Genomic DNA, 27,761 nt, shown 5'->3' with positions numbered 1-27,761 from the left:
ACTTGTTATACGCATGCGCACTGTGAACACTGTCAGCTGACTTCCTGGCTGAGGGAGGGACTGCTTTCTGCTAGTGAGTGACCCGCTAATCCTTTAGATCCCGAAAAAACACCACGGAGAGGGAAACAGTTCATTCCGCGCCTATTCGTGCGGACATTTAGTAGGTATGGTCAAATTTTTTTAATTAGATGATACGGGACGGTAAGTGTTTGAATGATCCGCCTGGAAGAGTAGTGTTCTGCATCCAAGTGATCCGCGAAATTTCAGGTCTCGAGGGAAGGAATAGACCAGTTCACGAGCTCACTTACTATTAATGACTCTTGGTCAATTTGAATAATTGATAACAGTTACAGGATAAGGGATGCGCGGTCCGTCAATACACGAGCATTTAAAGGGGCATTTCTTTCAGTTGGCAGACATCTTGTACTAATTATGCCGCTATTAAACACGGGGACGAACGGACACTTCCTGTTCAGTGCACGGACATTGAGTGAATGCTAACATCACTGTGCTGATGTATTCAAGCTGAACACATATTTAAGCAGCGTCTCGGTTTTGACGACACAGCTATTGTTTGTTATTGAATTCTCTAGTCTAGATAGCCACTGACTTACATTATTTTCTGTTTTCTATGTATTGCTTATGTGATAAAGGTGAATTTGTCCACCTAAATACGTGTTTTTACCTACTAAAGGTACATTCTAAAACGCTTAACGTGGCTTAATGTACCTAACCATCAACCAGAGAAACCCAAATTTCTGTCAAATTGTACTTGTAATTAACCCCAACTACTGTTAAAAGAACAAGTGCCAATTCCATAGATAAAGTGAAAAGCATCACATTAAGCGTTTTCTCCCCTATTAAAGTCTATTATTATAAGGAAAAAGCTTAACGTGGCTTAATGTATCTCAACAACAAGCAGGGAAAATCTAATCCCTATCAAATTTTACTGGTGGTTAACACTAACTTTTGATTTTATAAACAGCCTTTTTAACATTTGGTTTCCCTCAGTTGTTGTAAAGTTATGTTAAACCTTTCCTTATTATAGATTTCAAAGGGGGAAAAACGCTTATTTTGATGTTGTTCACTATCTATGGAATCAGGGCCTGTTCTTTTGACAGTAGTTAGTGTTAATCACAAGTAAAGTTTGACAGAAATTTGAGTTTCCCTGGTCTGTGTTAAGGTACGTTAAGCTGTTTCCTTATGTGGACTTAAAACGCATAACGTGAAATTTTTCACTCAGTAAAATTAGGGCTCATTCTTTTGACATCAGAAAGTGTTTGTCATGATGAGTAAAATTTGATAGAAATTTAATTTTACCCGCTTGTTGTAAAGGGACTTTAGTTTACATTAAGCTTTTTCTTTATAATAGACTTCAATAGGGGAGAAAACGCTTAATGTAATGTTTTTCACTTTATCTATGGAATTGTGACTCGTTCTTTTTACAGTAGTTGGGGTTAATTACAAGTACAATTTGACAAAAATTTGGTTAATGTTTAGGCAAGGCAAGTTTATTTATATAGCACATTTCATACACAGAGGTAATTCAAAGTGGTTTACATAAACAAGAATAAAAGAAACAAGTACAAGAAAAATAAAAACAAATAATAAAAATGATAAAAAGTAAAATGCATTAAGAAAATACATTTAGATACATTAAGCCACATTAAGCTTTTTTTTGTTAAGCGTTTCAGAATGTCCCCTAATAAAATGCGTGTTTGGAGAAGCCTGTTAAAAGGGATAATTCACCCAAAAATTTAAATCCTTTCATCCTTTATTCACCATCATGCTGTTTAATACATTTAAACTGTTCTCTTTGTGTTAAACACAAAATAAGATATTTTGAAGAATGTTGGAAACCCACATTGTAGGGAAAAGATACTATAGAAGCAAATGGCCCTTTTGTGTTGAACAGAAAAGAAACTCCAACAGGCTTGTAACAAGTTGAGGGTGAGTAAATGATGACCATTTTGAGTGAACTATCGCTTTAGGAGTTCACCATCTTGTCTGCTTTTATCTCTTTTTTTTCTTGTTGGGCTGAATGCCCTAAATCTTATCAAGGTCCCACAGAGCTCTTCTATCAGCTAGCGAACTTCATGTTCATTTTCGGTGTCTGGTGTATTATAGGAGAGCCCACCATGGAATGTGAGGTTTGAGGACCAGCCACCATGATTGGAGGACTGTTCATCTACAACCATAAAGGGGAGGTGCTGATCTCCCGTGTCTACCGCGATGATATAGGGTGAGTGAGCTCATCAGGGCTGGAAAAACGCTTTTAAAACTGCTTGTTCTGATCCTTAGGGATTGATAGCACATTGGAGAAAATGTGAGTCAACAAATTTATGTTTACAACCACACAAAAAATAAATAAATGGGGGTACAAACTAGGCATGGGACAATAACCGTTTTAAAGGTATACTGCGGTTTGGAAAATTCGAGGTTTTGAAACAGCCCAAATTTTCTGTAATATCGTTCCTAAGGTATGTGTAAGATTTTTTAATTACTTTTTTTCAAATGTTTTTTTTAGGACAACAGTATCTTCAGAAGAGAAAATATACAAAGATGTTGATTTAAATTGTAAAGAAATCTGTGTTTTTGACACTAATGAAGACAGCAGAAGTCATTGATTCAATTGAATTTTAGCCTGATATGTTTACTGCTCCAAAATATTATAAATCTTTCAAAAAATTAAATATATTGTTTTCAAAAGGGAAAAAAAGTTTTTGTTTTTTACCCAGACATTTAAAAAGAACAGATTTTAAAGCAGAAATCCCCATACTGTGAAACCGTGATATTTTTATCCAAGGTTATTATACCATCAGAATCTTATACCCGCCCATGCCTAGTACATACACCATTATATTTGCATTAAAGCAGGAGGAAACCAAGTATATGATTGTATAAAACAGTGGTTTAATAAACACACTGTGACCCAGTTTTTCAGTTAATTTGATTGTAATTACAATTCTCTTAAGAATATTCTTTGTAACATATAGGAACATTATTACTTGCACATTGTTGTAATATGAAAGGCCCCTAACAATGGCCAAATTGCAGTTGATATTTATTTTGAAATATAATAATCAGCACTAAAATTAATTAAAAAAAGTAGGAAAACCTGTTAATTGAACAAAAGATATTTTTTCACATCAATGTATTAATCAGATATAAATGTGTATTTTTACTTGTAATTCATTGAGATCCTATCTCTAGTATGCATGGGAAGATAACTGTTTTAAGGTATACCGCGGTTTGCAAAAGTCAAGGCAAAATGTTCTGCTGTACAGTTCCAATGTAGGATTTTTTTTTATTTACTTTATTTTATTTTCTTATTTTCTTAAGTTCTTTATTTAGTACAATATTCAAAAATACCATTTTAAATTGTAATGAAATCTGTGTTTTAGAAACCAATGAAGACCGCAGAGGTCAATGATTTATTTTAATTATTTAGTCTGACATTTTTACTCTTGCAAAACATTTTAAATGTTTTTCAAAATAAAATATATTGTGTTTAAAGAGGGAAAATGTTTTTGTTTTTTACCCAGACATTTAAAAAGAGCATACTTTAGAGCAGTAATCACAATACCGGCAAACCATGAAAAAGGGCTGGGCGATATATTGGGTTCTGGGCATATATCGATAAGATTCTCCAACAAGATGCAGGATTATCCATATTGTTTATATCAATATGGTTTGAGGCCACACATGTGCATTCTGTGCGAAACAGACCACTCCAAGGTATGTAGCCTGCGAGCTCCACCTGCACAAATGTGCGCATGCGCAAATGAATGATTCACTCCTTGAGTCCATGAACCAATCATTCAAGATCGACCAATCACCAAGTTGTGCTCACTGCAGAGCCTCTTGGGCTCAGCTGAGCTCCAGCAATGGGGAGCTTGAGCTCCAGCTTCCCCTGCACTTCTTCTTCAAGTGATGTTACTGGGGGATGGGGTTAGGGGTGGCGTGGGTGTACGCATTAAAACAGCTTATAGGAGTAGGAGTTGGAGCTCTAGCTCCCCCTCGCTGGAGCTCAAGTGGCTCTGCAGTGAGCAGTGTCTCACCATCAGTGCCGGTGTGGTGAGAAATCGATCTAACCCGGACAAATCTGACTCCCCCTTGCGTGCATGCACCTTACACAGTGCCGGAAGCCGTCACAGCGGTTTGTCAGAAACCTTTTATCGATCTTCTTCAGCAATTGATTGCAGAACGAACATAGAAACCTTGTCCAATTGTCAAGCAGCACCTGAATGTGTTCACAAGAATTAAAAGTGCCAAAACTCATTTCGAAAGTGAAACCACCTCGTATTCACTGATTATAAGTTCAGTATTTATTACACAATGGTCTCTTTTTTTTTTTTTACATTTACACTATAACGTATATAGCTTTGCGTTCTGATCTGTTATAATGACTGTGTACATATATATGCTAAACCAGCATGTCATCACAGTACTCTGAAACAATTTCGTTACTTCTCATATCTATAGTCTATTCGTTTTTATCTTCTTATTTAATAATTAGTAAAACAAGTTGAGTCAAAACAAAAGTAAAAGTGTAGGATTTTTTTAACATGGAGTGAAAGACTTATCTTTAGATATCTCCGACATGTGCACTGTTTAATAATTGTGCACAATACAGAATCAGAATCAGTTTTATTGCCAAGTGTGCTTCACACAAACAAGGAATCAGTTTTGGCTACAGAAGCTTCCAGTGTACATAAAGTGACAAGTGACAACACAAAATAAATATGAAAAAAAAGATGATAAACATTAAACAGAGATGCAGTTAGTCAAGAAATCTGCATGTGGAATTGTATGTACGGATTATTATAAATATACAGGTTATACGGTGCTGTGTACAAATGCGAATGTAGAAAGTATTGCATTGTATATTGATATAAGGTGCTGTGTACAAGTGCGTATGAGAAAGTATTGCACATATTTATTGTACAGTTGGGGGTTATTTAACTGTTCATAAGGTAGATGGCCTGAGGAAAGAAACTTTTCCTGTGTCTGGCTGTTTTTGAGCTTGGAGCTCTGAAGTGCCGACCAGACGGTCGGAAACAGTTCGAACAGGTAGTGTGCTGGGTGCGAGGCATCCACAGTGAGTTACTGACTCTGGAAGAGTACAGTTCTTGAAGCGTAGGAAGGGTAGTGCCAGTCATTCGTTCAGCAGTCCGGACTATTCGCTTTTGTCTACGAGTTCGGTTTTGGCAGCTGAGTCGAACCAGACAGTGATTGAAGTGCAGAAGATGGATTCAATGACAGCTGAATAGAACTGCACGAGCAGCTCCTGTGGCAGGTTAAACTTCCTCAGCTGACGAAGCAAGTACAGTATGTGCTGGGCTTTCTTCATACATACATGTAAATGTGTAAATAAAAAAACCTACACAGCTGATTTAATTGTTGTTTGTAAATCACACAACTGTGGTATACAGGATTACTTATAAAAACACTGTAATTGTGAAATAAAATACTGTTTCATATTTACAATCAATGTGGATCTTTTCTATCCTACAATACTTTTTGTTGAGTTAATATTAAAAAAATCTTTACTGTATTTATTTTTCAAAGATTTATTTAATAATTTGAAATGTTGTGCAACAGTTTTAAGCAGGATAAAAACCTCAAATATCCAATATTTTGTGCAGCTGTTATTTTTTGTAAACAGGGCTGGAAACCCCTGTGTTTGAATTATATTTTGCTCAAAAAATATTTCATAATGTTTTAATAAAGGCTTTAACTCTCAAGTAACCATTTACGGGAAAATACCGGATAGATATCGTATACCGTCATTCCTCCTAAAAATACCGGGATATGATATTTTGCCCATATCGCCCAGCCCTACCGTAAAACAGTGATTATTTTATCCAAGGTTATAATAAAGTCACAATCTTATATAATCTCTAGAGCTTTTTTTTCTTGCAAACTTGTGAGATGTGAACACTGAAGAACTTTGTTTACAAGCTGTTTTGTTTATGTCGTAATTCAGTGCAAATGCTCATTATTCAGTTCTGTACCTAGTAGTAAATAAAGAAGGAATGACTCTATTCGAACTAGTGCCTGTACAACAATCATGTCACACTACAGAGCATCAATCTAAAGATATTTCAATATCTATTGTGTTACACGCCTATTAAAACTAGCCAGAATCCCATTCCTAGCACCCTAGCAACGCAACTACCCACTGACTTTTGCTCAGACAGACAGCAAATCTTTTTATTTTTGCAAATCAAAATCCAAGTATACATTTTCAGTGTTAAGGGTAAAAGAAAACTGCTTTTATTTGAATCATGCATGATCAGCAGAGTTCAAACACCGTGTTATCCTGCTAGGGAAAAGGAAAGATGACAGGAAGTTAGAAGAAAGCAGGAAACATTTCTCCAAATCATCACAATGGCCGACTGATTTTCATTTTTTACATGTATAACCACAACGAGGAAGTATTTTTTCCCTCTTCTATACCCCACATCAGGTTTTTGTTCTCATCGAGATTTAATTGTGTGATTTCATTACTGTTGTCCATTTACACATGCAGTCCATGTTTGTCTTTCTCCTTTTTTCCCCTTTGTTCCCCTCATGTACTATTTTCTCCATGTTCATTGTGGCTACTCTAGCAGTAGGTAAGCAGTTCTACGACAACCATTGACCCAGAAGCATGATTTTCTTTTTTCGACCCCAACAAACAAACAACCCATCTCTGACGCATGTCACCAGTGACCCCCATGCTAGAGTTGGGCAATATTTTAATAAAAATTAGCCCTATTTTAGAATTTTTTTTGCCTTATAACTAGGGCTGTGCGATTAATCGAAATCGCATCTCTATCGCAATTTGAAACTTTGCAGTTAGCTGATCGCAAGAGGCTGCGATATGAAATATATATGTATTATTTAATTTCCCCCACCCTGAGCAAATGCCTGACTGCCACCTGTGTTTGATAGTCTTACTAGCCAATTGAGTGAGTGTTTCATTCTGCCCAATCAGAATTGCACAACTGAGATTATATGCGGAATGCCCACAATAAAAAAAACAGACAGGAAAGCGTGGACAATTGGGTTAATGGCGTCTGCTGCTTCAGAAGCCTTAATAGACAAATTAATATCAAAGAAAAACAGGACATCGGTTCTATGGAAATATTTTGGTTTCAAAGTCACAGACACCGAACAAAAACAGGTTATTTTTAAGAGCTGTCACAGAATTGTTGCTACGGCTTACAGATTATTGAGCTGAAGTTTGACTACAAAATTAAATCACAACTCAAATCTCAATTTCTGTCAAAAAAAATGTAATAATTGCAATTAAATATTTTCCCCAAACCGCATAGCCCTACTTGTAACTATACATCTTGTTATTGTTTTTAAAAATGTTTTTATTTATTTATTTTTTTATATTAAAATATTTATGGATCCAAGATGTCAAATTTTGGCGTCTGCATTTAATGCAGTTTACTAAAGGCTTTTTGTTTACATTGAAAGTATATAAAAAAGCACAAGTGCACATTACTTAAATGTTTCATTATGCTTTCAGCAAATAAAATGTAAAAATACAGTTGAGGTCAGAATTATTAACCCTCCTGTTGATATTTTCCCTCAATTTCTGTTAACGGAAAGATGTTTTTAACATATATCTAAATATAATAATTTTAATAACTTATCTCTAATAACTGATTCATTTGATCTGTGCCATGATGACGGTAAATAATATTACACTAGATATTTTTTAAGACGTTAGTATTCAGCTTAGTGCAATTTAATGGGTTTATTAAGCAAGTTATAGTAATTAGGCAAGTTATTGTGTAACAGTGGTTTGTTCAATAAACAATCCAAAAATACTGCTTAAGGGGGCTAATACTATTGACTTTAAAATGGTTTTAAAAAGATCTGATTTAGCTGAAATAAAACAAATAAGACTTTCTACAGAAGCAAAATATCATTGGAAATACTGAGAAAAATGTCCTGCTCTATTAAACCTCGTTTGGGAAATATTTGAAAGAAAAATCCACAGAAGGGCTAATAATTTTGACTTTGTGTATAATGGATATGTAAAAATCATTTAACATACAACATTCTGGCTTGTACTCATTTAAATATAAAACCAAAAAGTGATCATAATACTACGAAAAAAGTCATGTTTAATCTCTTAAATTCATTAAAATATACAGTTAAAGTCAGAATTATTAGCCCCCCTGAATTATTTGCCACCCTGTTTAATTTTTTCCCCAATTTCTGTTTAATGGAGAGCAAATTTTTTCAACACATTTCTGAACATAATATTTTTATTAACTCATTTTTAATAACTGATTTATTTTATCTTTGCCATGATGACAGTAAATAATATTTAACTGGATATTTTTCAAGACACTTCTATACAGCTTAAAATGACATTTAAAGGCTTAACTAGGTCAATTAGGTTAACTAGGCAGGTTAGGGTTATTAGGCAAGTTATTGTATAATGATGGTTTGTTCTGTAGACTATCGAGAAAGAAATTAGCTTAAAAGGCTAATAATTTTGTCCCAAAAGTGGTTCTTAAAAAATTAAAAACTGCTTTTATTCTAGCCGAAATAAAACAAATGAAGCCTTCTCCAGAAGAAAAAAATATTATCAGACATACTGTGAAAATTTCCTTGCATTGTTTATCATCATTTAGAAAATATTGTAAAAAGAAAAAGAAATTCAAAGGGGGGCTAATAATTCTGACTTCAACTGTATATTGCTTATTAATAATAGAAATATTTCAGATGCAAAAGCCTCTAAAGGCCATTAGAAATGTTATTTTAAAATGTGTTTGGTTTCATCACTTTAACGGTGATGAATTTTATTTTCATTGAGTCCAAATAAGAGCATATAAACAGGAGGCGGAGAAAAATGCTCATTTCATAAGACAATTTCAGATTGCACTTAGAGGTGTTTGCATTTAAACTCTTCATATATATTCCATATTATAAACAGGTAGTTCATGTATTGCCCAGCTCTACTTCAAGCATGTCACCTGACAATCAACCAATCAAATATCGTGAAGGTACCAGTACCATGACACCCTTTCCTTTTGGATTGCATCCAGGCATGAGATGACTCATCCTTTGTCATTTTTGCATTTGTTTATGTTGAATATTCCTACAGTGCATCTAGAAAGTATTCATAGCGCTTCACTTTTTCCACATTTTTTTATGTTACGGCCTTATTCCAAAATGAATTAAACTCATTTATTTCCTCAAACTTCTACACAGTATACTCCATAATGACAATGTTGAAAAAAGATTTTTTGAAATTGTTGCAAATTTATTAAAAATAAAATACCTGAAAAATCGCGTGTACATAAGTATTCACAGCCTTTGCTGTGAAGCTCTAAATTGAGCTCAGGTACATTCTGTTTCCACTGATCATTCTTGAGATGTTTCAGCAGCTTAATTGGAGTTCACCTGTGGTAAATAAGTTTTGAAATGGCATACACCTGTCTATATAAGGTCCCAGGGTTGATAGTGCATGTCAAAGCACAAACCAAGCATGAAGACAAAGGAATTGTCTGTAGACCTCAGAGACAGGATTGTCTCGAGGCCCAAGGCTGGGTAAGGTTACAGAAAATTGCTGCTCTGAAAGTTCCACTAAGCACAATGGGCTCCATCATCCGTAAGTGAAAGATGTTTGGAACCACCAGGCTCTACCTAGAGCTGGCCGGCCATCTAAGCCGAATGATCGGGGAGAAGGGCTTCAGTCAGGGAGGTGATCAATTCCCAATGGTCACTCTGTTTAAGCTCCAGCATTCTTCTGTGGAGAGAGGAGAACCTTACAGAAGGACAACTATCTGTGCAGCAATTCACCAATCAGGCCTGTATGGTAGAGTAGCCAGACGGAAGCCACTCCCTGCCTGGACGTTACCAAAAGGCATCTGAAGGACTCTCAGACCATACGAAACAAAATTCTCTGGTGTGATGAGACTAAAATTGAACTCCTTTGGATTGAATGCCAGGGTTTACATTTGGAAAACAACACTCATCACCAGGCTAATACCATTCTTACAGTGAGGCATGGTGGTGGCCGCAGGGCATGTTTTTCAGCAGCAGGAACTGGAAGACTAGTCAGCATAGAGGAAAAGATGAATGCAGCAATGTACAGAGACATCCTGAATGAAAATCTGCTTCTTGACCTCAAACTGGAGTGATGGTTCATCTTCCAGCAGGACAATGACTCAAAACACACTGCCAAAATATTAATGGTGTGGCTTCAAAACAACTTAGTGAATGTCCTTGAGTGGCCCAGCCAGAGCCCAGAACTAAATCCTATTGAACATGTCTGTAAAGACTGAAAATTGCTGCACACCTTCACTTCCCATCCAACCTGATAGAGCTTTGCAACAATTTTAAAAACTCTTTTTTTTTTTCACGTTGTCATTATGGGGTATTGTGCGTAGAATTTTGAGGAAATAAATGAATTTAATCCATTTTGGAGTAAGACTGTAGCTTAAAAAAATCAAGCACTATGAATACTTTCCAGATGCATTGTATACACCTTTATGTAGAAAGCAGAAACTTTATATTTTGCCTTTGATTATTATCTGATTAAAGCAGATTTACCATGATGGTGCATGAAAACATGAATGAATTTACAAAGTTTAAAATCAGTGACATTTATTTTAATCTCTTTATATAGAACCCTTCAAAGGAAGTTCCATTTTGTTGGTTTTAGACAGGCGAGAGCTCTAGTCTACAGGACCTTGTAACTTATCTCAATGTTCATGACGGTTTGAGTCAGCAGGGAACATCCAGTGGAGTCTTTAAAGCTTTGTTCGCAGACAGGAGGAGTGTTTGTGTTAAAGGGTTTACTGGCAGATGGTGACCATGTGCTCGTTCTTCCTGCCCGATTCCTTTATCTCTGCTTTGACCTCACACTCTTCTCCTCCACAGGCGAAACGCAGTGGACGCGTTCCGTGTGAACGTGATCCATGCCCGTCAGCAGGTGCGCTCTCCGGTCACCAACATTGCCCGCACCAGCTTCTTCCACGTCAAGCGCTCCAACATCTGGCTGGCTGCCGTCACCAAGCAGAATGTCAACGCTGCTATGGTGTTCGAGTTCCTCTACAAGATGTGCGACGTCATGACGGCCTACTTTGGGAAGATCAGCGAGGAAAATATCAAGAATAACTTTGTGCTTATCTACGAGTTGCTGGATGGTAAGACGTTTGTTTCCTATATATTCATTCATTATACCAGTGACCCAGCTATGTATATACATGTGTGTATATACATGTGTGTATATATATATATATGTGTGTGTATATATATATATATATATATATATATATATATATATATATATGTATATATATATGTATGTGTGTGTGTGTATATGTGTATATATATATATATATATATATATATGTATATATTTATATGTATATTTATATATGTGTATATATATATGTATATATATATGTGTGTATATATATATATATATATATATATATATATATATGTATATATATATATATATGTATGTAAATATATATATATATATATATATATATATATATATATGTATATATATATATATATGTATGTAAATATATATATATATATATATATATATATATATATATATATATATATATATATGTATATATATATATATATATGTGTGTGTGTGTGTATGTGTATGTCTGTGTGTGTATATATATATATATATATATATATATATATATATGCCCATGCCAAAAGTAAATCTTCAAAAACCCTTTTTAGATTCTTATTTTATATATTATTTATTTTTGTTAATTATTTTTGTACATTCTGGGCTCTATTTTGACGATCCATGTGCAAAGTCCAAAGCGCTGGGTGCAAGCGCATTCAGGGTGTGACAGAATCCACTTTTGCTAATATAAGGACGGAAAAATCCACTTTGCGCCGTGGCGCATGGTCTAAAAGGGTTGAGCTTATTTTCTTAATGAGTTATAGGTGTGTTTTGTGAGAAAACCAATCAGAGTCTCATCTCCCATTCCCTTTAAGAGTCAGTTGCATAGCGCATTTGCTATTTACATGACGACTTTGTACGTGGAAAAACTGAGCGTTTCACTAGGACGAAAAAAAAAAGTTAAGTGCAGAGTATATGCAGCGCGAGAATGAGAGATGAGGCCTTCTCATGATCTACTTTGTTTCGCTCTCATGGATAGAAAGATAACCTTGTACGTACAGACATCAATTATCCTATAAATAATTCATTTCACTTGTTAAGCGCAAAGCTTTGTTTCAAAACGATTTCTAAATTCAGTTCTAATTTCCAGCAAACGAATAAATGAACAATAATAACGAAGTGTCGTCAAAAAACTGAATTATATCCAAATACACATGCTGTGCCCCATATTGTCTAAAACCTGACAGGTGGGCAAATCTTAGCTTGTATTTAATAAAACAAATATAAATAGCATATAATAAATAATACTGCTAATAATGATAACATTAAAAGCAAATTGTCACGAATAAACTGAAAAAGCATCCCGAGATGAAGAAGACATGAAAGTTTGGTTTTTATATTAAGGCGAGAAAATAATGTTTTGTAATATTTTAATAAATTTATATCCTATATATATATATCCTTATTATATCCTATTTATATCCTTAATATTTGAATTATTTTTCATATGTAAAGATATTTGCGTTTTGCTCTACATCTTGTGTGTATTAAGCAGTGTGTAAGTGAGGCGCACAATTAACGCGCTCTGCGCCAGACAATAGACCTGTTTTGTTCTGGTCTATTGAACAGACTATTATAGTTTCTCTAAATAGCAAATCACCAGCAATGCACCTCAGAACGCCTTCCTTTTTAGACCAGAACGCCTATGGGCTCACATATGAGCACAAATGCATTTGCTAGTTTAACAGCGTGGTGCAAAACGTCAAAACGACTCTTGCGCTAAGCTAAAACTAGCAAACAATTGCGTCGCGCCTTGCGCCACATTGTGCTGGGTGTATAATAGGGCCCTCTGTGTTTTTGCCATGACACAGCCAGACAAGCTAATATGACGATAAACTCACTTCGGCGTGACTGATGTTTTTTTCTCTCTAAACACAATTTCTCCCTTTAACTGCATTGCCTCAAGCCAAACTCCTTTCCTGGCACTCATCCACAGTTGGCATCTTAAAACATTGACTGTTCTGGAAACATCCTCCACCAGCTGAAAAAATTTGTTAGCTCAATGAAACATGTGGAGAGTCTATTTAAAATGGTTCCTGAAGCGTCTTATTCCAGAACATTTGATTTGTTTGTGTTTACAGAGATTCTGGACTTTGGATACCCACAGAACTCGGAGACAGGAGCGCTGAAGACCTTTATTACCCAGCAGGGCATCAAAGGCCAGGTGAGAATGAATTTGTTAGCCAGTTTTACTCCTGTTTGGCAAAAGTTTTATATTTTTGATGCGCTCGTGATTTATTTATGATACTCTAGAATCTTTTCAAGAAGTCTTTTGTGTGAGGATCAAACTAGTGGTGGACGATAGCGAAGAATCTGACATTGAGATATTTTGCCATAAACAAGTTATCTGTGCAGATTCTAATATAAGACTTTTTTTCTTTTCTTTTCTGGATGTGTCTAACTTCAGCATCAGGTATGTCAAGTTGTATTTCATTTAAATTCTTTGTAATCTTATTTGCAACTCGTAAACAGTCTGTGACCCTTCTAAGCTTTGGTGGTCCATTATTGTCCTCAGACTAAGGAGGAACAGTCTCAGATCACCAGCCAGGTGACGGGTCAAATCGGTTGGCGTCGTGAAGGCATCAAGTACCGCCGCAATGAGCTCTTCCTGGATGTGCTGGAGAGTGTCAACTTGCTTATGTCTCCCCAGGGTAAGGACAGCATTATCTTAAGTCTCAGTTCTCTTTAGCTTGAAGGCGTAGGGCTAAAGGCTGATTTATACTCGACACGTTCGATTAAGTGAAGTTCGATCAGTGACTGATGTCGTCACAGTGTTTCCGGATGATTTCAGCTGGCGGAACTCACAACATTTATTTGAGACTCGAGCGAATTGTTCACACAGCGCCGCATTTCTTTCGAGTTGAATATGAATCACTTTGAAGAGATTTTGGGATCTTTATGATCTGTCCATGCGTGATCATAGGAAGAGCCTGATGGCCAATAATTCTTGACTAGAAATTGCAACAGCTGTGGAAAAGGAGGAAACTTTTTGTTATAGTTTAGAAACACTTGAGGGATACGTTTGTTATAACCAAAAAGAGAGGTCATGGCAAAAGTTAAGTCAAAGGTTTTACACTGATGTATTTGTTTAATTTTGTATTTAAAACAATTTAACTGTGATAAAACTAAAATGAAGTAACAAATTATTTCTTTGATAACTGGAAAAGAATATTTGAAGCTATTGGTTTACAGTAAACTGATGCCCTGTTTTTCTAGGCTTTACTTGTGAAAATGGTCAGGAATATTGGACCATTATTGCCTTTTTAGCATTAGATTAGGACAGGAACTAGATGGACAGTAATGTGTAAATTGTGAAGTAGGCTAAATAAAAAAAAACTGTCAGTATGCTATTAGAAGGTAGGTATAATAATAGGTAAAACTGTCCGAGATAAGAACAAAAGCAAGTGCTGCATCAAAGTTAGATTTTTATAAAATCTTGAATTGTTATACAAATCTTTTTAATCATTAAAATAATTTATAATTTAATTTTTAAATAAATTTAATTATTAATTTAATACAAATTTTGAACAATATTAATGATATGACGCTGTTCTGGAAACTTTCTACTTCTCTGTTTATCTGTCTGATTTTAAGGTTGCTTTCTTTTGACTGCCCCCTGTCGTTTTAAAGAATATCACAACGCCAAACGCATCAAGTATAAAAGCCTCGTCCGTTTCGTGAGGTGCACGCAAGGGTAATTAGGCAAGTCAATGTATAATGAGTGTTCTGTAGACTATCAAAAAAAAATTAAGCTTAAAGGGGCTAATTATTTTAAACTTTAAAAGCAGTTTTTCATTTTTTTTAAACAAATATTTATTGCCGAAATAAAACAAATAAGACTTTCTTCCAAAAAAAAAAATATTATCAGAAATACTGTGAAAATTTCCCTGCACTATAAAACATAATTTGGGAAATATTTGAAAAAGATATATATATATATATATATATATATATATATATATATATATGTATGTATATATATGTGTGTGTGTATATATATATATATATATGTATATATGTATATATGTGTATATATATATATATATATATATACATATATACATATATACATATATGTATATGTATATATATGTGTATATATATGTATGTATATATATATATATATATATATATATATATATATATATATATATATATACACATACACACACACACACACACACACACACACACATATATATATATATATATATATATATATATATATATATAAATAAATAAATAAAAAAATCAAAGGGGGAGCTAATAATTCTATTCGCAAATATATGCTGCAATAATTTATTTAACTGCTCTTAAAATATATTATTAATTAATCCTTTCTTCATACAATTTATTAGGTTTCAGGCCAATAGCCAAGAGGGGTTCTGGTGTTGCAAAAGACAAAGTAGGATTGTTTTTTTTTTTTTTTTTTTTTTTTTTTTTAATTCAAGTGGCCAAATTCTGATTGTGGAAGGCTTAATGTATTGGCCAGTTTGTTATTTGCCTGTAGGTTTCTGTGTTTCATTTAAAGCAAGTTTTACCAGATCCCCCCTCCCCCCACCCCCCAAAAAAATTGTAACTTATATAACTGTAATATAAAACCTAAAGTTTAAATGCAGATTTGTAAACAAACACTTAGTAAAATAGTATAGTAAGCAATTTGACAAAATGGTTGGAAATCTTTTTCGTACATCAAAAAGTGTGGTCATGATAACCATCCGACAAGATAATACAGCAAACATTAGTTTTTAAAATGTCATTAATATAAATATGCAATCTGTATACTGCATAATTGCATAGAAAGCAGGCAAATAACTGCAAAAAGTAATGGCCACCCTTTCAATAAGCTGGCTGCAGGCTAGTGTAATGTTAAAATAAGGTTTAATAACTGACAAAGAGACAGTTTAAAAAAGATTTCCATTTATTTTAGCCATAGTGCAAATTAAACGTGTCTCATATATCAGTAATATGCCTATACACAGGCTGTATTTGTTTCTAACAAATAGTTTCAACTGAAATTGGACATGCTAGAGATTAGGAGAACTGGCGGGGATCATATACTTTAGCTGTTTATTCTACAGATAGTTTTAAGGGCATATTATTCACAGAGTCTATCGTTATAGCAGGCTAATATAGGTTAGTCTGTGTTAAAGTGGAGGAGACACGAGCATTAACGGCATTATTATGATGTGATCATTCAGTAGCGAATGATCACAGGACAGGGCAGGAGAACGTGATCGATCCCTTTCTGCATGTCTAGGTTAATGTTAACAGCGCATTTTAATGACATTTTAATTGTTGGTGATTTATTAATGGGGACGCGTCCCCTCCGTCCACCCTAAATCTACGCCTCTGCCTACAGTAATCTCTGAAATTTCTAATCAGAGGATACTGAAATCCTGCCATTTGCACCGTGCTTATTAGTACATAACTCTGTGTGCTCCTAACAGGTCAGGTCCTGAGTGCTCACGTCTCTGGTCGTGTGGTGATGAAAAGCTATCTGAGCGGAATGCCTGAATGCAAATTTGGAATGAATGACAAAATCGTCATCGACAAGCAGGGCAAAGGAGGAACCACTGATGATGCTGGGAAAAGGTTTCAAATTCCTATTTGTTTTTGCAGTTGTTTTAGCTTGTCTGTCTAATTTGATCACTTCATTTGAAAGTTTGTGTCCTTTTGTCTGCATTTTGTGTTTTTTTTTTTATCCTGAATTTTTCTGAAATGTTGGATTGTGCAGTGTATGGTTTATTTTGGGTTTTGAAGCTGTCTGTTTTTTGTTGCGTCTCTTTTTCTCTGTGCTACCACAGTGAGTTAGGGGGAAGGTATTGTATCTTTATATTCTGTTCAGTTTTGTGTTTGTGTTTGTGTTGAAGGTTCCATGAAGTGCTTTGAAATGTGCATTTTTATTCAATATTTGGCCTCATCTCAACCGAAACATGAACAGAGGGTGGTACATGGTGTAGCTCCTCCCCTTTAAAAAAACCAGCCAATAGTGTTTTGTTGTATCATTGCTCTGCCAGTGAGAGTGGTTGTGATTAAGTGTATCAAATGAAAAGCAAATGACAAGCGTCTTGTAGGGGGCGGGGCATGTCAGATATTAGAGAGCATTTGATTGGTTATGATTTGATGAGAAAACGAAGTCTGAGGTGATGTGAATAAAACTAGGAAGAAGTGACAAACAACAAAATTGACATGTTTACATCAGTTTGATATCTTCTAAACGTTGATTTTGACACTGCGCACTGGCTTATAGATATCTTAAAAACTAACAATATGGATACTAACATCTAAAATACTTCATTTTACTTTCATGGGACCTTTAAACTATGAAACATGTCAATGCCATTTTTATTTTGTTTTGTTTATTTGATTTACAGTAGAGGTTTCTAATCCCAGCAAACAATTTTGTGTTTAATGGACGTTTAATAGACATCTATATGTAGAAGCTTGGCTAAAACAAGGTTAAACTTGGGTTGTCAGTTAAAATCTAATAGACGTTTTAGAAGTCAAACTAGTAATCAAATAGACCAATTCGAGAGCCTTTATATGTGTAGTCATTCATTTTTGTTTATTTGATGATTAGTTTTGTTTTGGCCTATTCTTAGACGTCTGTTAGATTTTGACTGACAGCCCAAATTTAGCCTTGTTTTAGCCAAGATGACTATGGTGGTTTAGACGTCTATTACACATCTTTTAGAAACAAAAAAAAATGCTTGCTGGGACAGCTTGAGAGTTGAGAATGTTTCAATATTTACCAAAATTAGCTTTTTTAAATAAATTGTATCAGTCTAATTTGGCTATTATTGTAATTATGATCAATTCAGATTTAGTTTGTTGTTTTAAATTTAATTTTACTACTGTTACTATTATTTAAATATTTAAATTTTTACTCGAAACATTTGACTTTCTAAACTGAAGGCTTCTTCTTAAGATATAAATGACTTAAAAAAGGTCACACTATGATTTTAAAGTTTGGGCTTGGTAATGTTTTGTAATTTATACAGTAGCATTGTGATCTTAATATATTTATATATTTAAGTATATATTTTTTGATTTTAAAATAATGTATTTATGTATTTTCAGCATCATTATTCCAGTTGTCTGTGTAAAACGATCATCTAGAAATCATTATTATTATTATTATTATTATTATTACTAGGGGCCAAGCATCGCAGGTGTGGAGGCACCTATTGTTTTTGTTAGCGTTCCTGTTATAATTGTTGTTCCGCTGCTGCTTCTTCTTCTTCTGCTGGATTTAAATGGCAGCCCTAATAACCTGTTTGCGGGAAAGTTGTATAATTTGGGCAGTGTCAACATAAACCACAGTAAACCTGAAGTCTCTAATTCAAACTCTCTAGCGCTACCACTTGTCCATAGTTTCACTTTATCTTTATAACTATTCAACATAATGGGCTACAAATTTTTTTATCCTCTGAATCATTAGCTCAGTCCGATTCAAACGCACCCTATGATGCCATTTTCCGTCATTTTTTTTTCTTTTTAGCTATTTTGAATTTTATTCAAGTTTAAATTTGTGTTCATATTTTAAAACATATTTTATCAAAGTAGTCCTCGGCCATTTATCCAATTTCGACCAAAAATTATTCACATGATCTACAGACCATGCTTATCAGAAGTTATGGAATTCAAGTTGATTAGACGAACTGTTTTCATTAACATGCAAACAAATCTAACATAGATCTTGTGAAATTGGACTTCAAGCGATATCTCCATAACACATTGACGCATTCACATTTTGGGCTGCGTCCGAAACCCAAATCCTGCATTTGAATTTAAACGTACTACTCAGCTGTTAGAAAAGTGTGTTCTATACAGTATGAATGTGAAAAGTATGAATGTAATTCGGATGTACTACATCCGCCATTTTGTCATGGTCACGCGACCTACCTGCGTCAACTGCATATACTACTCGGCTTGCATACTGATATTAGCGTATTATATAGTATGGAAGTATGCGGTTTTGGACGCAGCCTTGGTGTGTGTTATGACAACCATGGTCTGAGGTGGTCTGCAGCGCTTCAGTGCACTGCTCCTAGTGGTCCGGAGATATAAAAATAGCTTTTTTTGTTCTCAACCCTTCGTCCAAAACTTGACTTCGTCAAAAATGTTATATTTTACAAACGTATTCACATATGATTTCAAAACATGGTATGGATCTTCGACACCATGCCCTTAAGGTACTTAAAAACTTTTTAAGCAGCACCATCTTGTGGCCAAAAGTTTTAAGTAATCTTCCCCAGAGAGAAGGGAAGAGTCAACAAAGGTTTTTGAGCTGGTAATCGAACTCGGGTCACCGTAAGCACCATGGTGCTACTTGTTGGCGCACTTAACCACTAGGCTATTTTCACCGACAAGCCATTTTGTTTTTGATTGAAAACCGTTTTATTTTTTTCTCCACGACCGTTGATTCAATTGTCACCAATTTTGACTCTGATCATTTTCAGACCACGCTGATCAAACTTTATGGAAATCATATCAATCAGCAAAATGGTTGTCGTTTATGGTATCGACAAATGCGCTAGCAGGATGTCAAAGTACATCTGAGGCTGTAACTCTGCAATGCTTAAACATACTGACACTGAACTTTAGGTGTGTCAGTGGCAACTCACAATGACCACAACACAGGTTTAGTAACAGCGCCACCTAGTGGTCACGAGTTATAAACTGTTCACTAAACGTCAATAATGAATAAAAATGTGCTAATAACTTTAGACTGAGGCGAGGCAGTGGCGCAGTAGGTAGTGCTATCGCCTCAGCAAGAAGGTCGCTGGTTCGAACCTCGGCTCAGTTGGCATTTCTGTGTGGAGTTTGCATGTTCTCCTTGCCTTCGCGTGGGTTTCCTCCGGGTGCTCTGGTTTCCCCCACAGTCCAAAGACATGCTGTTCAGGTGAATTGGGTGAGCTAAATTGTCCGTAGTGTATGAGTATGTGTGTGAATGTGTGTGTGGATGTTTCCCAGAGGTGGGTTGTGGCTGGAAGGGCATCCGCTGCGTAAAAACTTGCTGGATAAGTTGCCGGTTCATTCCGCGGGGGCGAATAAAGGGACTAATCCGACAAGAAAATGAATGAATGAATGAATGAATGAATGAATGAATGAATGAATGAACTTTAGACTGCATTTCTTTATTGTGGTAAAATTGATCTTGACTTATTCCTTGGCTCATGCCGAGAACATTGATATTAAATATGCCATATTTGGCTGAACTTTCTGTCCGCCATATTGATTTTGTTCAAAAAAATAATTTGCAAACTCCTAGACCGTTTGCCGAAATATCACCAAATTTGACTCAGATCATTGTCGGACCATGTTGACTAAGTGTTGTGAAATTCGTGTCAATAGCCGAAGCGTTTTTGTTTACGGCACTGACAAATGTCATTCTGTCTCTGGACTGTTTTGCTCTTTCTGTCTCTGAAATGCTTGGCCCCTTAATTGCCGCTTGCATCTATATTTATTATCATTATTATTATATAAAAATATAATGATCAACATTGAAAATGTAATAGCAAAGTTTTATATATATTTTTGGAAACCATGTAATTTTACAGGATTGAAACAAAGATCAAGAAAGTAGCTTTTTATAAGTTATAATAAATATATGTATATATATTATAGTTTATAAGTGTAATGCAATTGATTTTTCATCAGTCTTATACATTATTGCTGAAAAAGCATTTATTTATTTATTTTATTTCATATATTTCATATCATCAATTCAGGGTGTGCAATAGTGACAAAAAATATCTTGATTTTTTTTTTGAGTAAATAAACTGATAAAAGAATTATATTACTTATTGGCCATAATGGAAACTTGTGTATAAAAATGGAGTACATCCTATATTTAAAAACAAAATAGTGTATTTTAGCAAGTTTTGTCAGTGTTATTTCACACTTTTATAGTTTATTCATCACTCATTTTCTTAAAAACCTTGCTTTAATGTGCATTTTTCATAATTTGTGCCAGTGGGAAACAGTCCATAGCCATCGACGACTGCACTTTCCATCAGTGTGTGCGTCTTAGCAAGTTCGACTCGGAGCGCAGCATCAGTTTCATCCCTCCTGATGGCGAATATGAGCTCATGAGGTCAGTTCAGCATCAATCTGTCTTTGCATTCCATTGTCTGACTCCATTTTAGCAGTCAATCTGTGTGTGCAGGTACCGCACCACTAAGGACATAATTCTGCCCTTCCGGGTCATTCCACTGGTTCGAGAGGTTGGACGCACAAAGCTGGAGGTCAAAGTTGTCATCAAATCTAACTTCAAACCCTCACTCCTGGCACAGAAAATAGAGGTGAGTATGCGATTTGTTTTTTTTTTTGTCCTGTTTACATCTGGTACATGCGTTCTAATACTGTTCTAATCTATTGTGTCACCTTTTGAGTGATATAGCTTCACAATTATATCACAATATTTGCGATAACTTTGACAATCTAAAAAAAAAAAATGGATCAATGCTTTTTTTGTTATGGTGCATTCACACTAGATGCGGATGAAGCATTAAGGGCCGGTGAATTACATGTTAAGTCTGTGCATCCTGACATGGATTGATTTGCTCGAATTGCTTAAGTTTAAAAATATGAGCTCTGGCAAGAATTCATAAAATGTTAACCAATCAGGAGCTTGCTCTTGTATCAGCCGCCATCAAGGCACAGCCCCTAGAGGAGTTAGTGAAGCTGGGTGCGCCTTTGAATGTTATGATAAGCCGAGACACGGTGGTAAACGAGTCCACTCTGTTTTTTAGCCTTCCATAGCACATACAGCACTGTTACCCTCTCTACAAAATCCATGTCAGCCATTTCGCTATGAAACTGTAGCAATTTGGTGAAATAAATAAATAAATTTATTTTCCTCCTAATAATAAGAACAGCATACTCGATCCACGTGATTGGTTCTGGCCGAGGCGTGTTCGGCCAAGGTGCTCGATTCGAATGATGTCTCTTAATTTGCGACAAACGCGGGAAGGTGATTTGACGCTTTCTACATGTAGCGAAACCATAGAGCGAAACAGACGGCAAAATTGGGAAAACGCAAGTTTGCATACTCCTGATTGGAGAAAGACTAGTTTAAACAGTGGCTGAAACCTGTCGCTGAAAACAACCGCGTAATTGATTCTTTCAAGCGTTGTTTTTTATTATGAGTGTGTGTTTGCAGAGCGAATTTTCCCCTCCGTGTCTATGATGGATCAGGGTCACTCATTGGTGAACAGTGCCAGAGCGTTAGAGCCAATCGCAGCCCTTTCTGTTAAGCGTGTGACCAATCATAGGAGAGTAAGAACTCGCTAGACAATGCTCAGAAGGCGAGCGGGATAATATTTACATTTGTTTATTTGCTATAAATGCTCATGTTGTTCTCTGCATGTACTTGGGTTTATAAAGGTGCAGTTCATATATATGACTGCTTGTTTTAAAAGAAAAAATTGTATTACAAATACTATATAAATATATTCATACATTTTTAAGACAAGAAGTCCTGTGCTGTGAAGTCAAATATAAAATTGTGTATGGTAAGCATTGCTTAATCGTCACCAAACCAAACCGAGACCAGTGTAGGTTCACACCCCTATTAACAACTGTTTATTAGCAACTGTTAATTAAGTCAAAGGTTTGAAACTGATTTGAAGCTGTGATGAGGTCTTAAAATATTCTGAGAAGGTCTTTAAAAAGTCCTAAAAAGGTATTAAAATTACCTTTAAGATTCTTGCATATACCCTGCTACAATCCTAGCATACAAACTCAATGTGTCACATCCTGAGATGTGACTTACGGATACGCACTTTGCGATATCTATGCAGAAACGTGAAATTTTGCGTGTGTCGTGAAGTGAATTTCATGCATGAATAAAGCGAGTAAACTCAAAATATTTCGCAAGGCGTATCTGGCTTGAACGCACCGTTAGAGATTCCAGCTGGCAGGCAGCAACATTTATTAGTGCCAATATAAAGAAGTCAGTCTGGCTGATAATAATGCATCTAATTACACTAAATCAGAGACATTCGTAAAATGAAATTAATATTTATTACAAATGAAATGCAATTTAGTTAAAACTAACCCACATAATTGGTAACTGTTGCTTACCAAAGACTAAATATTCATAATCGTTTCCTATTGGAACTGCGGATCTGATGTCTTGCATTACTTTTGAATAAATCTGTCTAACTTCTTGTAACCGAACTACTTCCATACTATTGAAGTAGCTCCCATTTATCTCCGAAGGATAGTTCATGATCTTAATACCAGGTTTAACAGGACACTGTATGATATTTTGGCTGAATGTTTTTTTATGCAGGTGCGCATTCCAACACCTCTGAACACTAGTGGAGTTCAGGTGATCTGCATGAAAGGAAAAGCCAAATACAAGGCCAGCGAGAACGCCATCGTGTGGAAGTAAGTCACCTTCACATCTGTGTGCACTTGGTGCTTGTGTGTGTTCGCATCTTTACACCATCTTTACCGTCTCTCTGCTTAGGATCAAACGTATGGCAGGAATGAAGGAATCTCAGATCAGTGCTGAGATCGAGCTGCTGCCCACTAATGATAAGAAGAAGTGGGCCCGTCCACCCATTTCCATGAACTTTGAGGTCAGTCTTCTAAATCTCAGAGGTTTTAATTCTACTGTCCACATGAATGATACATGTATTATTTTTGGTTTAAATACTAGATAAATGTTTTTGATGGTAAAATGCTTTAGGCCAGGGGTGTCCAAACTAGATCTGAAGATCTTTGCCCGAACCTGACGGGACCCAGGAGGACCCAATGGGTTCGTATGGGTTCAGGTTTAATTTCTATCATTTTAGACAGGGTCGGGCCAGGCTTGGCTTGCGCAGTAAATGAACAGTCATGTGATGCATTTCGATTAGCGTGAGAAAGTAATCAAATTGTTTGTTACAACATTAAAATCCATCCCTGCAAAGGTAAAACAAATGATGACAGAGAAGTAAAAAAGAGCTAATTTTTGACTTCGGTCAGGCCAGCAGCCAGTTCAGTAACGCCCCATTCACACAGGGCTTCAGCGTCAACGCTTGACTGAAGGCGTGTCTGAAGTTGGGGCTAAAACGATCGTCATAGAATCTCAGCCAATGAAATTCAGTCAGCAATAGGCCACTGTCTAGCTGGTGTATTTGCATACAGCGATCTGATTGGCTGACGCTTCCATCTGCACTTGAAAAGTTGAGCTAGTCCCAACTTCTACAGCGAGCAACGTCTCTGAAGCGGCGCTGACGGATCCACAATACAGTTCGGCAACGCCTGACGTCACCCATTCAAAGTGAATGGGAAGCGTTGACGCTGATGCCCTGTGTGAATGGGGCGTAAGAACAGTCATTCTACCCGCCTAGGTATTTCAGTGGTTGCTCATACACTGCGTATTACAGTAGAGCGCTAAACAGCAGTGTATGTACAGCAAGCTGACAGGGAAGATGACGAAGTCACTCGCTACATTGAAACTGCTGTCATGGGAAATAAAATAGATGTTCTTGGCTGGTAGGCGATGAACAAACAATTCTACCCGTAACATGCTAAATAAGCCAGATCAGATCTATGCATCTCAGCCTGTAGCAGCAGCAGTGAAAGGGTGTTCGGTGATGCTGGACGCACCACCCTGAGTGCAGGACTGCACTAAAGCCATTTACAGTGGATTCAATAATGTTCCTCCACAGAAACACGTAGCCTAATCTTGGTGAGTAAAGGGTTTTTTAATTATAAATATGACTTAAACCATAAGATCATAATGGAGACCGAGTATACAGGCTAATGTTGGCATTATTCTTTTAATTCTTAGCTTTACCGTCACCTAAAGGCCAGATTTTGAAGAGAAGTGGTAAAACAAATACCGCAGAGCCTTTATTTTAATTTCGTCATCGCCAAATACCTGTCATAATTTAGAATTTATTTTAATTTATTAAGACAGACTTCTTTTCATTGGTGTGTTGGCCAATTCAAAGGCTAAGTGTACCCTGGCCTATTAGAGTGCTGAGATGTTATGATGTTAGAGGACTGATTTTATTTCTTTGTTCCAACTTCCAAGTGGCCTATAGCCATCGTTTGTTACGTATAAATTATGTTAAAGCATATAAATGACTCACTCATGAATAAAGGCAAAAGAGCTGTGTGCATGTGCATATTTGAATTGTGTCAGGCTGTAAACGGGTTCGGGCTTTATAAAGCTGTCAATCAAAATGTACCTGTCAGGCTCGGGCCAAATTCTGTCAGGCTCGAGCCCTATCGGGTCTAGTATTTATGGCCTGATTACAGCTCTAGTCCATACCCGGTCCTGGAGGGCCAGTGTACAGCATATTTTAGCTTCAACTTGCCCTAACACACCTGCAAGGATGTTTCTAGAAAGCCTTGTAAACGTATGTTCACACCGAAAGCGGCGAGAGCGGCAAAGTAGCTGGAAGTCATTCATTTTCAATGAGAGCCGGAGGCGCATCTTCGCCGGTTTGGGCATTGAGGAAAGTTGAAATCAAGTCAACTTTAAGGTAATGAGCTATGATGCGGTTCGGTGTCAAACAATAAGAATGAAGAAGTCCACAGCTTGATAGAAGTTCAGAGAACACAGACCTGTGAACTTTGGTTCCGACCACAGTTGTTCCCAAGGGTTTGATTATTGCGGTCGTCGGATTTTCAATGATTTAAAATGTTTTCTTACAGGAACATGCATTAAATAAGTTACCGGTGAGTTACTTATGTGTATTAATGTTTTATATATATATATATATATAATCTTTTAAAGGCGGGAATCTCATGCGTCAGTACAATACAGTATTGCTGCTTCAGGATATTTTAGACATATAGACACATTGGATACTTAAGTGGAGCAAAGCCACACCACATGCAACTTAATCTTCCATGGTTGAATGAATTTCATAAGAAGTGCGCAACATTTTCATGCTAGAGAGCGTTGTGGCCAAAGCGACCTTGGATGCGCTCACCAATATCGGTGTGAATGCACAGTAAGAACTTGATTAGCTAGCCCAGGTGTGCCTGATTGGGTTGGAACTAAACTTTGCAGGACACCGGCCCTCCAGGACCGAGTTTGGACACCCCTGCTTTAGGCCCTGTTTACACTGCCAGTTAAATGTGACTCAATTCCGAATTTTTTTTTTTTGTTTTTTTTTTTTGTTTTTTTTTTTGCACGAAAAAACGCATGCATTCGGATATCCAGAGATCAGTTTCAGGGCTTCTTCATATGTGGAAATAAATCGGAAATGTGACAATGCGACAATCATGTAAACAGGCAGATCAAATTTATTGAGGCGTTCTGTTTTGTACGTTATTAAACTTGCAACAATGTTGTGCTTCTCCACGGTTTAATGACGTAGAACGAGAAAGATAGTGGAAACGCCGATGCAGTAAACAACAACAGAGAAAACATGGAGGAAAGTGGTCAGTGGTCGATGACAGAAGTTACTTGAGTTAGTGGAGGACACCCTATATGAACCATAGGCGCAAGCTGCGATGATGGCCCTTTCCCTCCTCCTCCGCCTCAAAATTATTTGAACTTTGAGCGAACTTCACATATTTCAGAGAGCTAAAAGCAAGACAATTTATTTCCTGGTGGCTAGTGTGGTGCAGATGCTAGAACCAGCCTTTACACATGCGCGTAAATTATATATAAGTGTACACACATGAATCAGATATGGGTCACAATTAAAAGAACTTGTAAACGGACAGGCAAAAAAAATGAGATGTAGGCAACAAATCAAGATATTGGGAATCAAGACCTGACAGTGTAAATATGGCCTTAGTTTGTGACCTTGTCCCTCTTCCTCAGGTTCCCTTTGCTCCTTCGGGGTTGAAGGTGCGTTACCTGAAGGTGTTTGAGTCCAAACTGAACTACAGCGACCATGATGTGATTAAATGGGTGCGATACATCGGACGCAGCGGAATCTACGAGACGCGCTGCTAATGGCCACCAAGCAGAGGGACCAGCTTTTATTCTCCTATAAGTATACTATGTTTCCCTCTAGCCGTCTCCTTAAAATTTGTGGCTCAAGTAGAAAGCTAATAACAAAAATATGCAAAATGTGAAGTGTAGTTACCTGTATGTGTTTGTACGAGTGCTGTAATGAACAGATTCAGTGTCCTACCAAGTCCAGCTTCCTGATTCACTGTTATCGGATATCTGGAGACCGTTGTCCATTTTGTCATTGGTTATTTTCCCCATCGGTCATACTCTTAGTATCCTATCACTATCTCTCTCTGTGTTTAGATCAGTAAAAATATATAACGAGAACAAACTGAAATGGTGTGGAGTTTTTCTTACTTTGTTTGTTTGTTTCATTACAGCGCAGATCAAAATTTGAGAACAGTTCATTAAAACACAGAGGCAACATGTATGATGTTTTTTCATGAAATATCCAAAAACCACAAGAACAGTGTTACAGTGCAATCAGAAAGTATTCATAGCGCTTCACTTTTTCCACATTTTTTTTTGTTGTTGTTCAGCCTCATTCCAAAATGGATTAAATTCATTTATTTCTTCAATTCTACACAGAATACCCCATAATGACAATGTGAAAAAGAGTTTTTGAAACTTGCAAATTTATTAAAAATAAAAAAA

General features: G+C 36.1%; 1 protein-coding gene across 3 annotated transcripts; it reads left to right on the top strand.

The window, feature by feature from the left end:
* The first annotated feature begins 28 nt into the window (after nucleotides 1-28).
* Nucleotides 29-27,761, top strand: ap2m1a (adaptor related protein complex 2 subunit mu 1a). Of its 3 annotated transcripts, NM_001291355.1 has the most exon segments (13): nucleotides 29-164; nucleotides 2,128-2,242; nucleotides 10,900-11,165; nucleotides 13,264-13,346; nucleotides 13,590-13,595; nucleotides 13,698-13,833; nucleotides 16,633-16,777; nucleotides 16,990-17,004; nucleotides 21,165-21,284; nucleotides 21,357-21,492; nucleotides 23,487-23,584; nucleotides 23,667-23,778; nucleotides 26,973-27,761. In NM_001291355.1, coding segments are annotated over 12 exon segments (1,326 nt in total). In that variant the 5' UTR covers nucleotides 29-164; nucleotides 2,128-2,168; the 3' UTR covers nucleotides 27,108-27,761.

Source organism: Danio rerio, chromosome 2, assembly GCF_052040795.2.
Source record: "Danio rerio strain M-AB ecotype USA chromosome 2, GRCz13ab, whole genome shotgun sequence".
In the NCBI taxonomy this organism is placed as follows: Eukaryota; Metazoa; Chordata; class Actinopteri; order Cypriniformes; family Danionidae; genus Danio; species Danio rerio.
The sequence above is the reverse complement of the archived record's forward strand: the minus strand, read 5'-3'. Positions and strand labels throughout refer to the sequence as shown.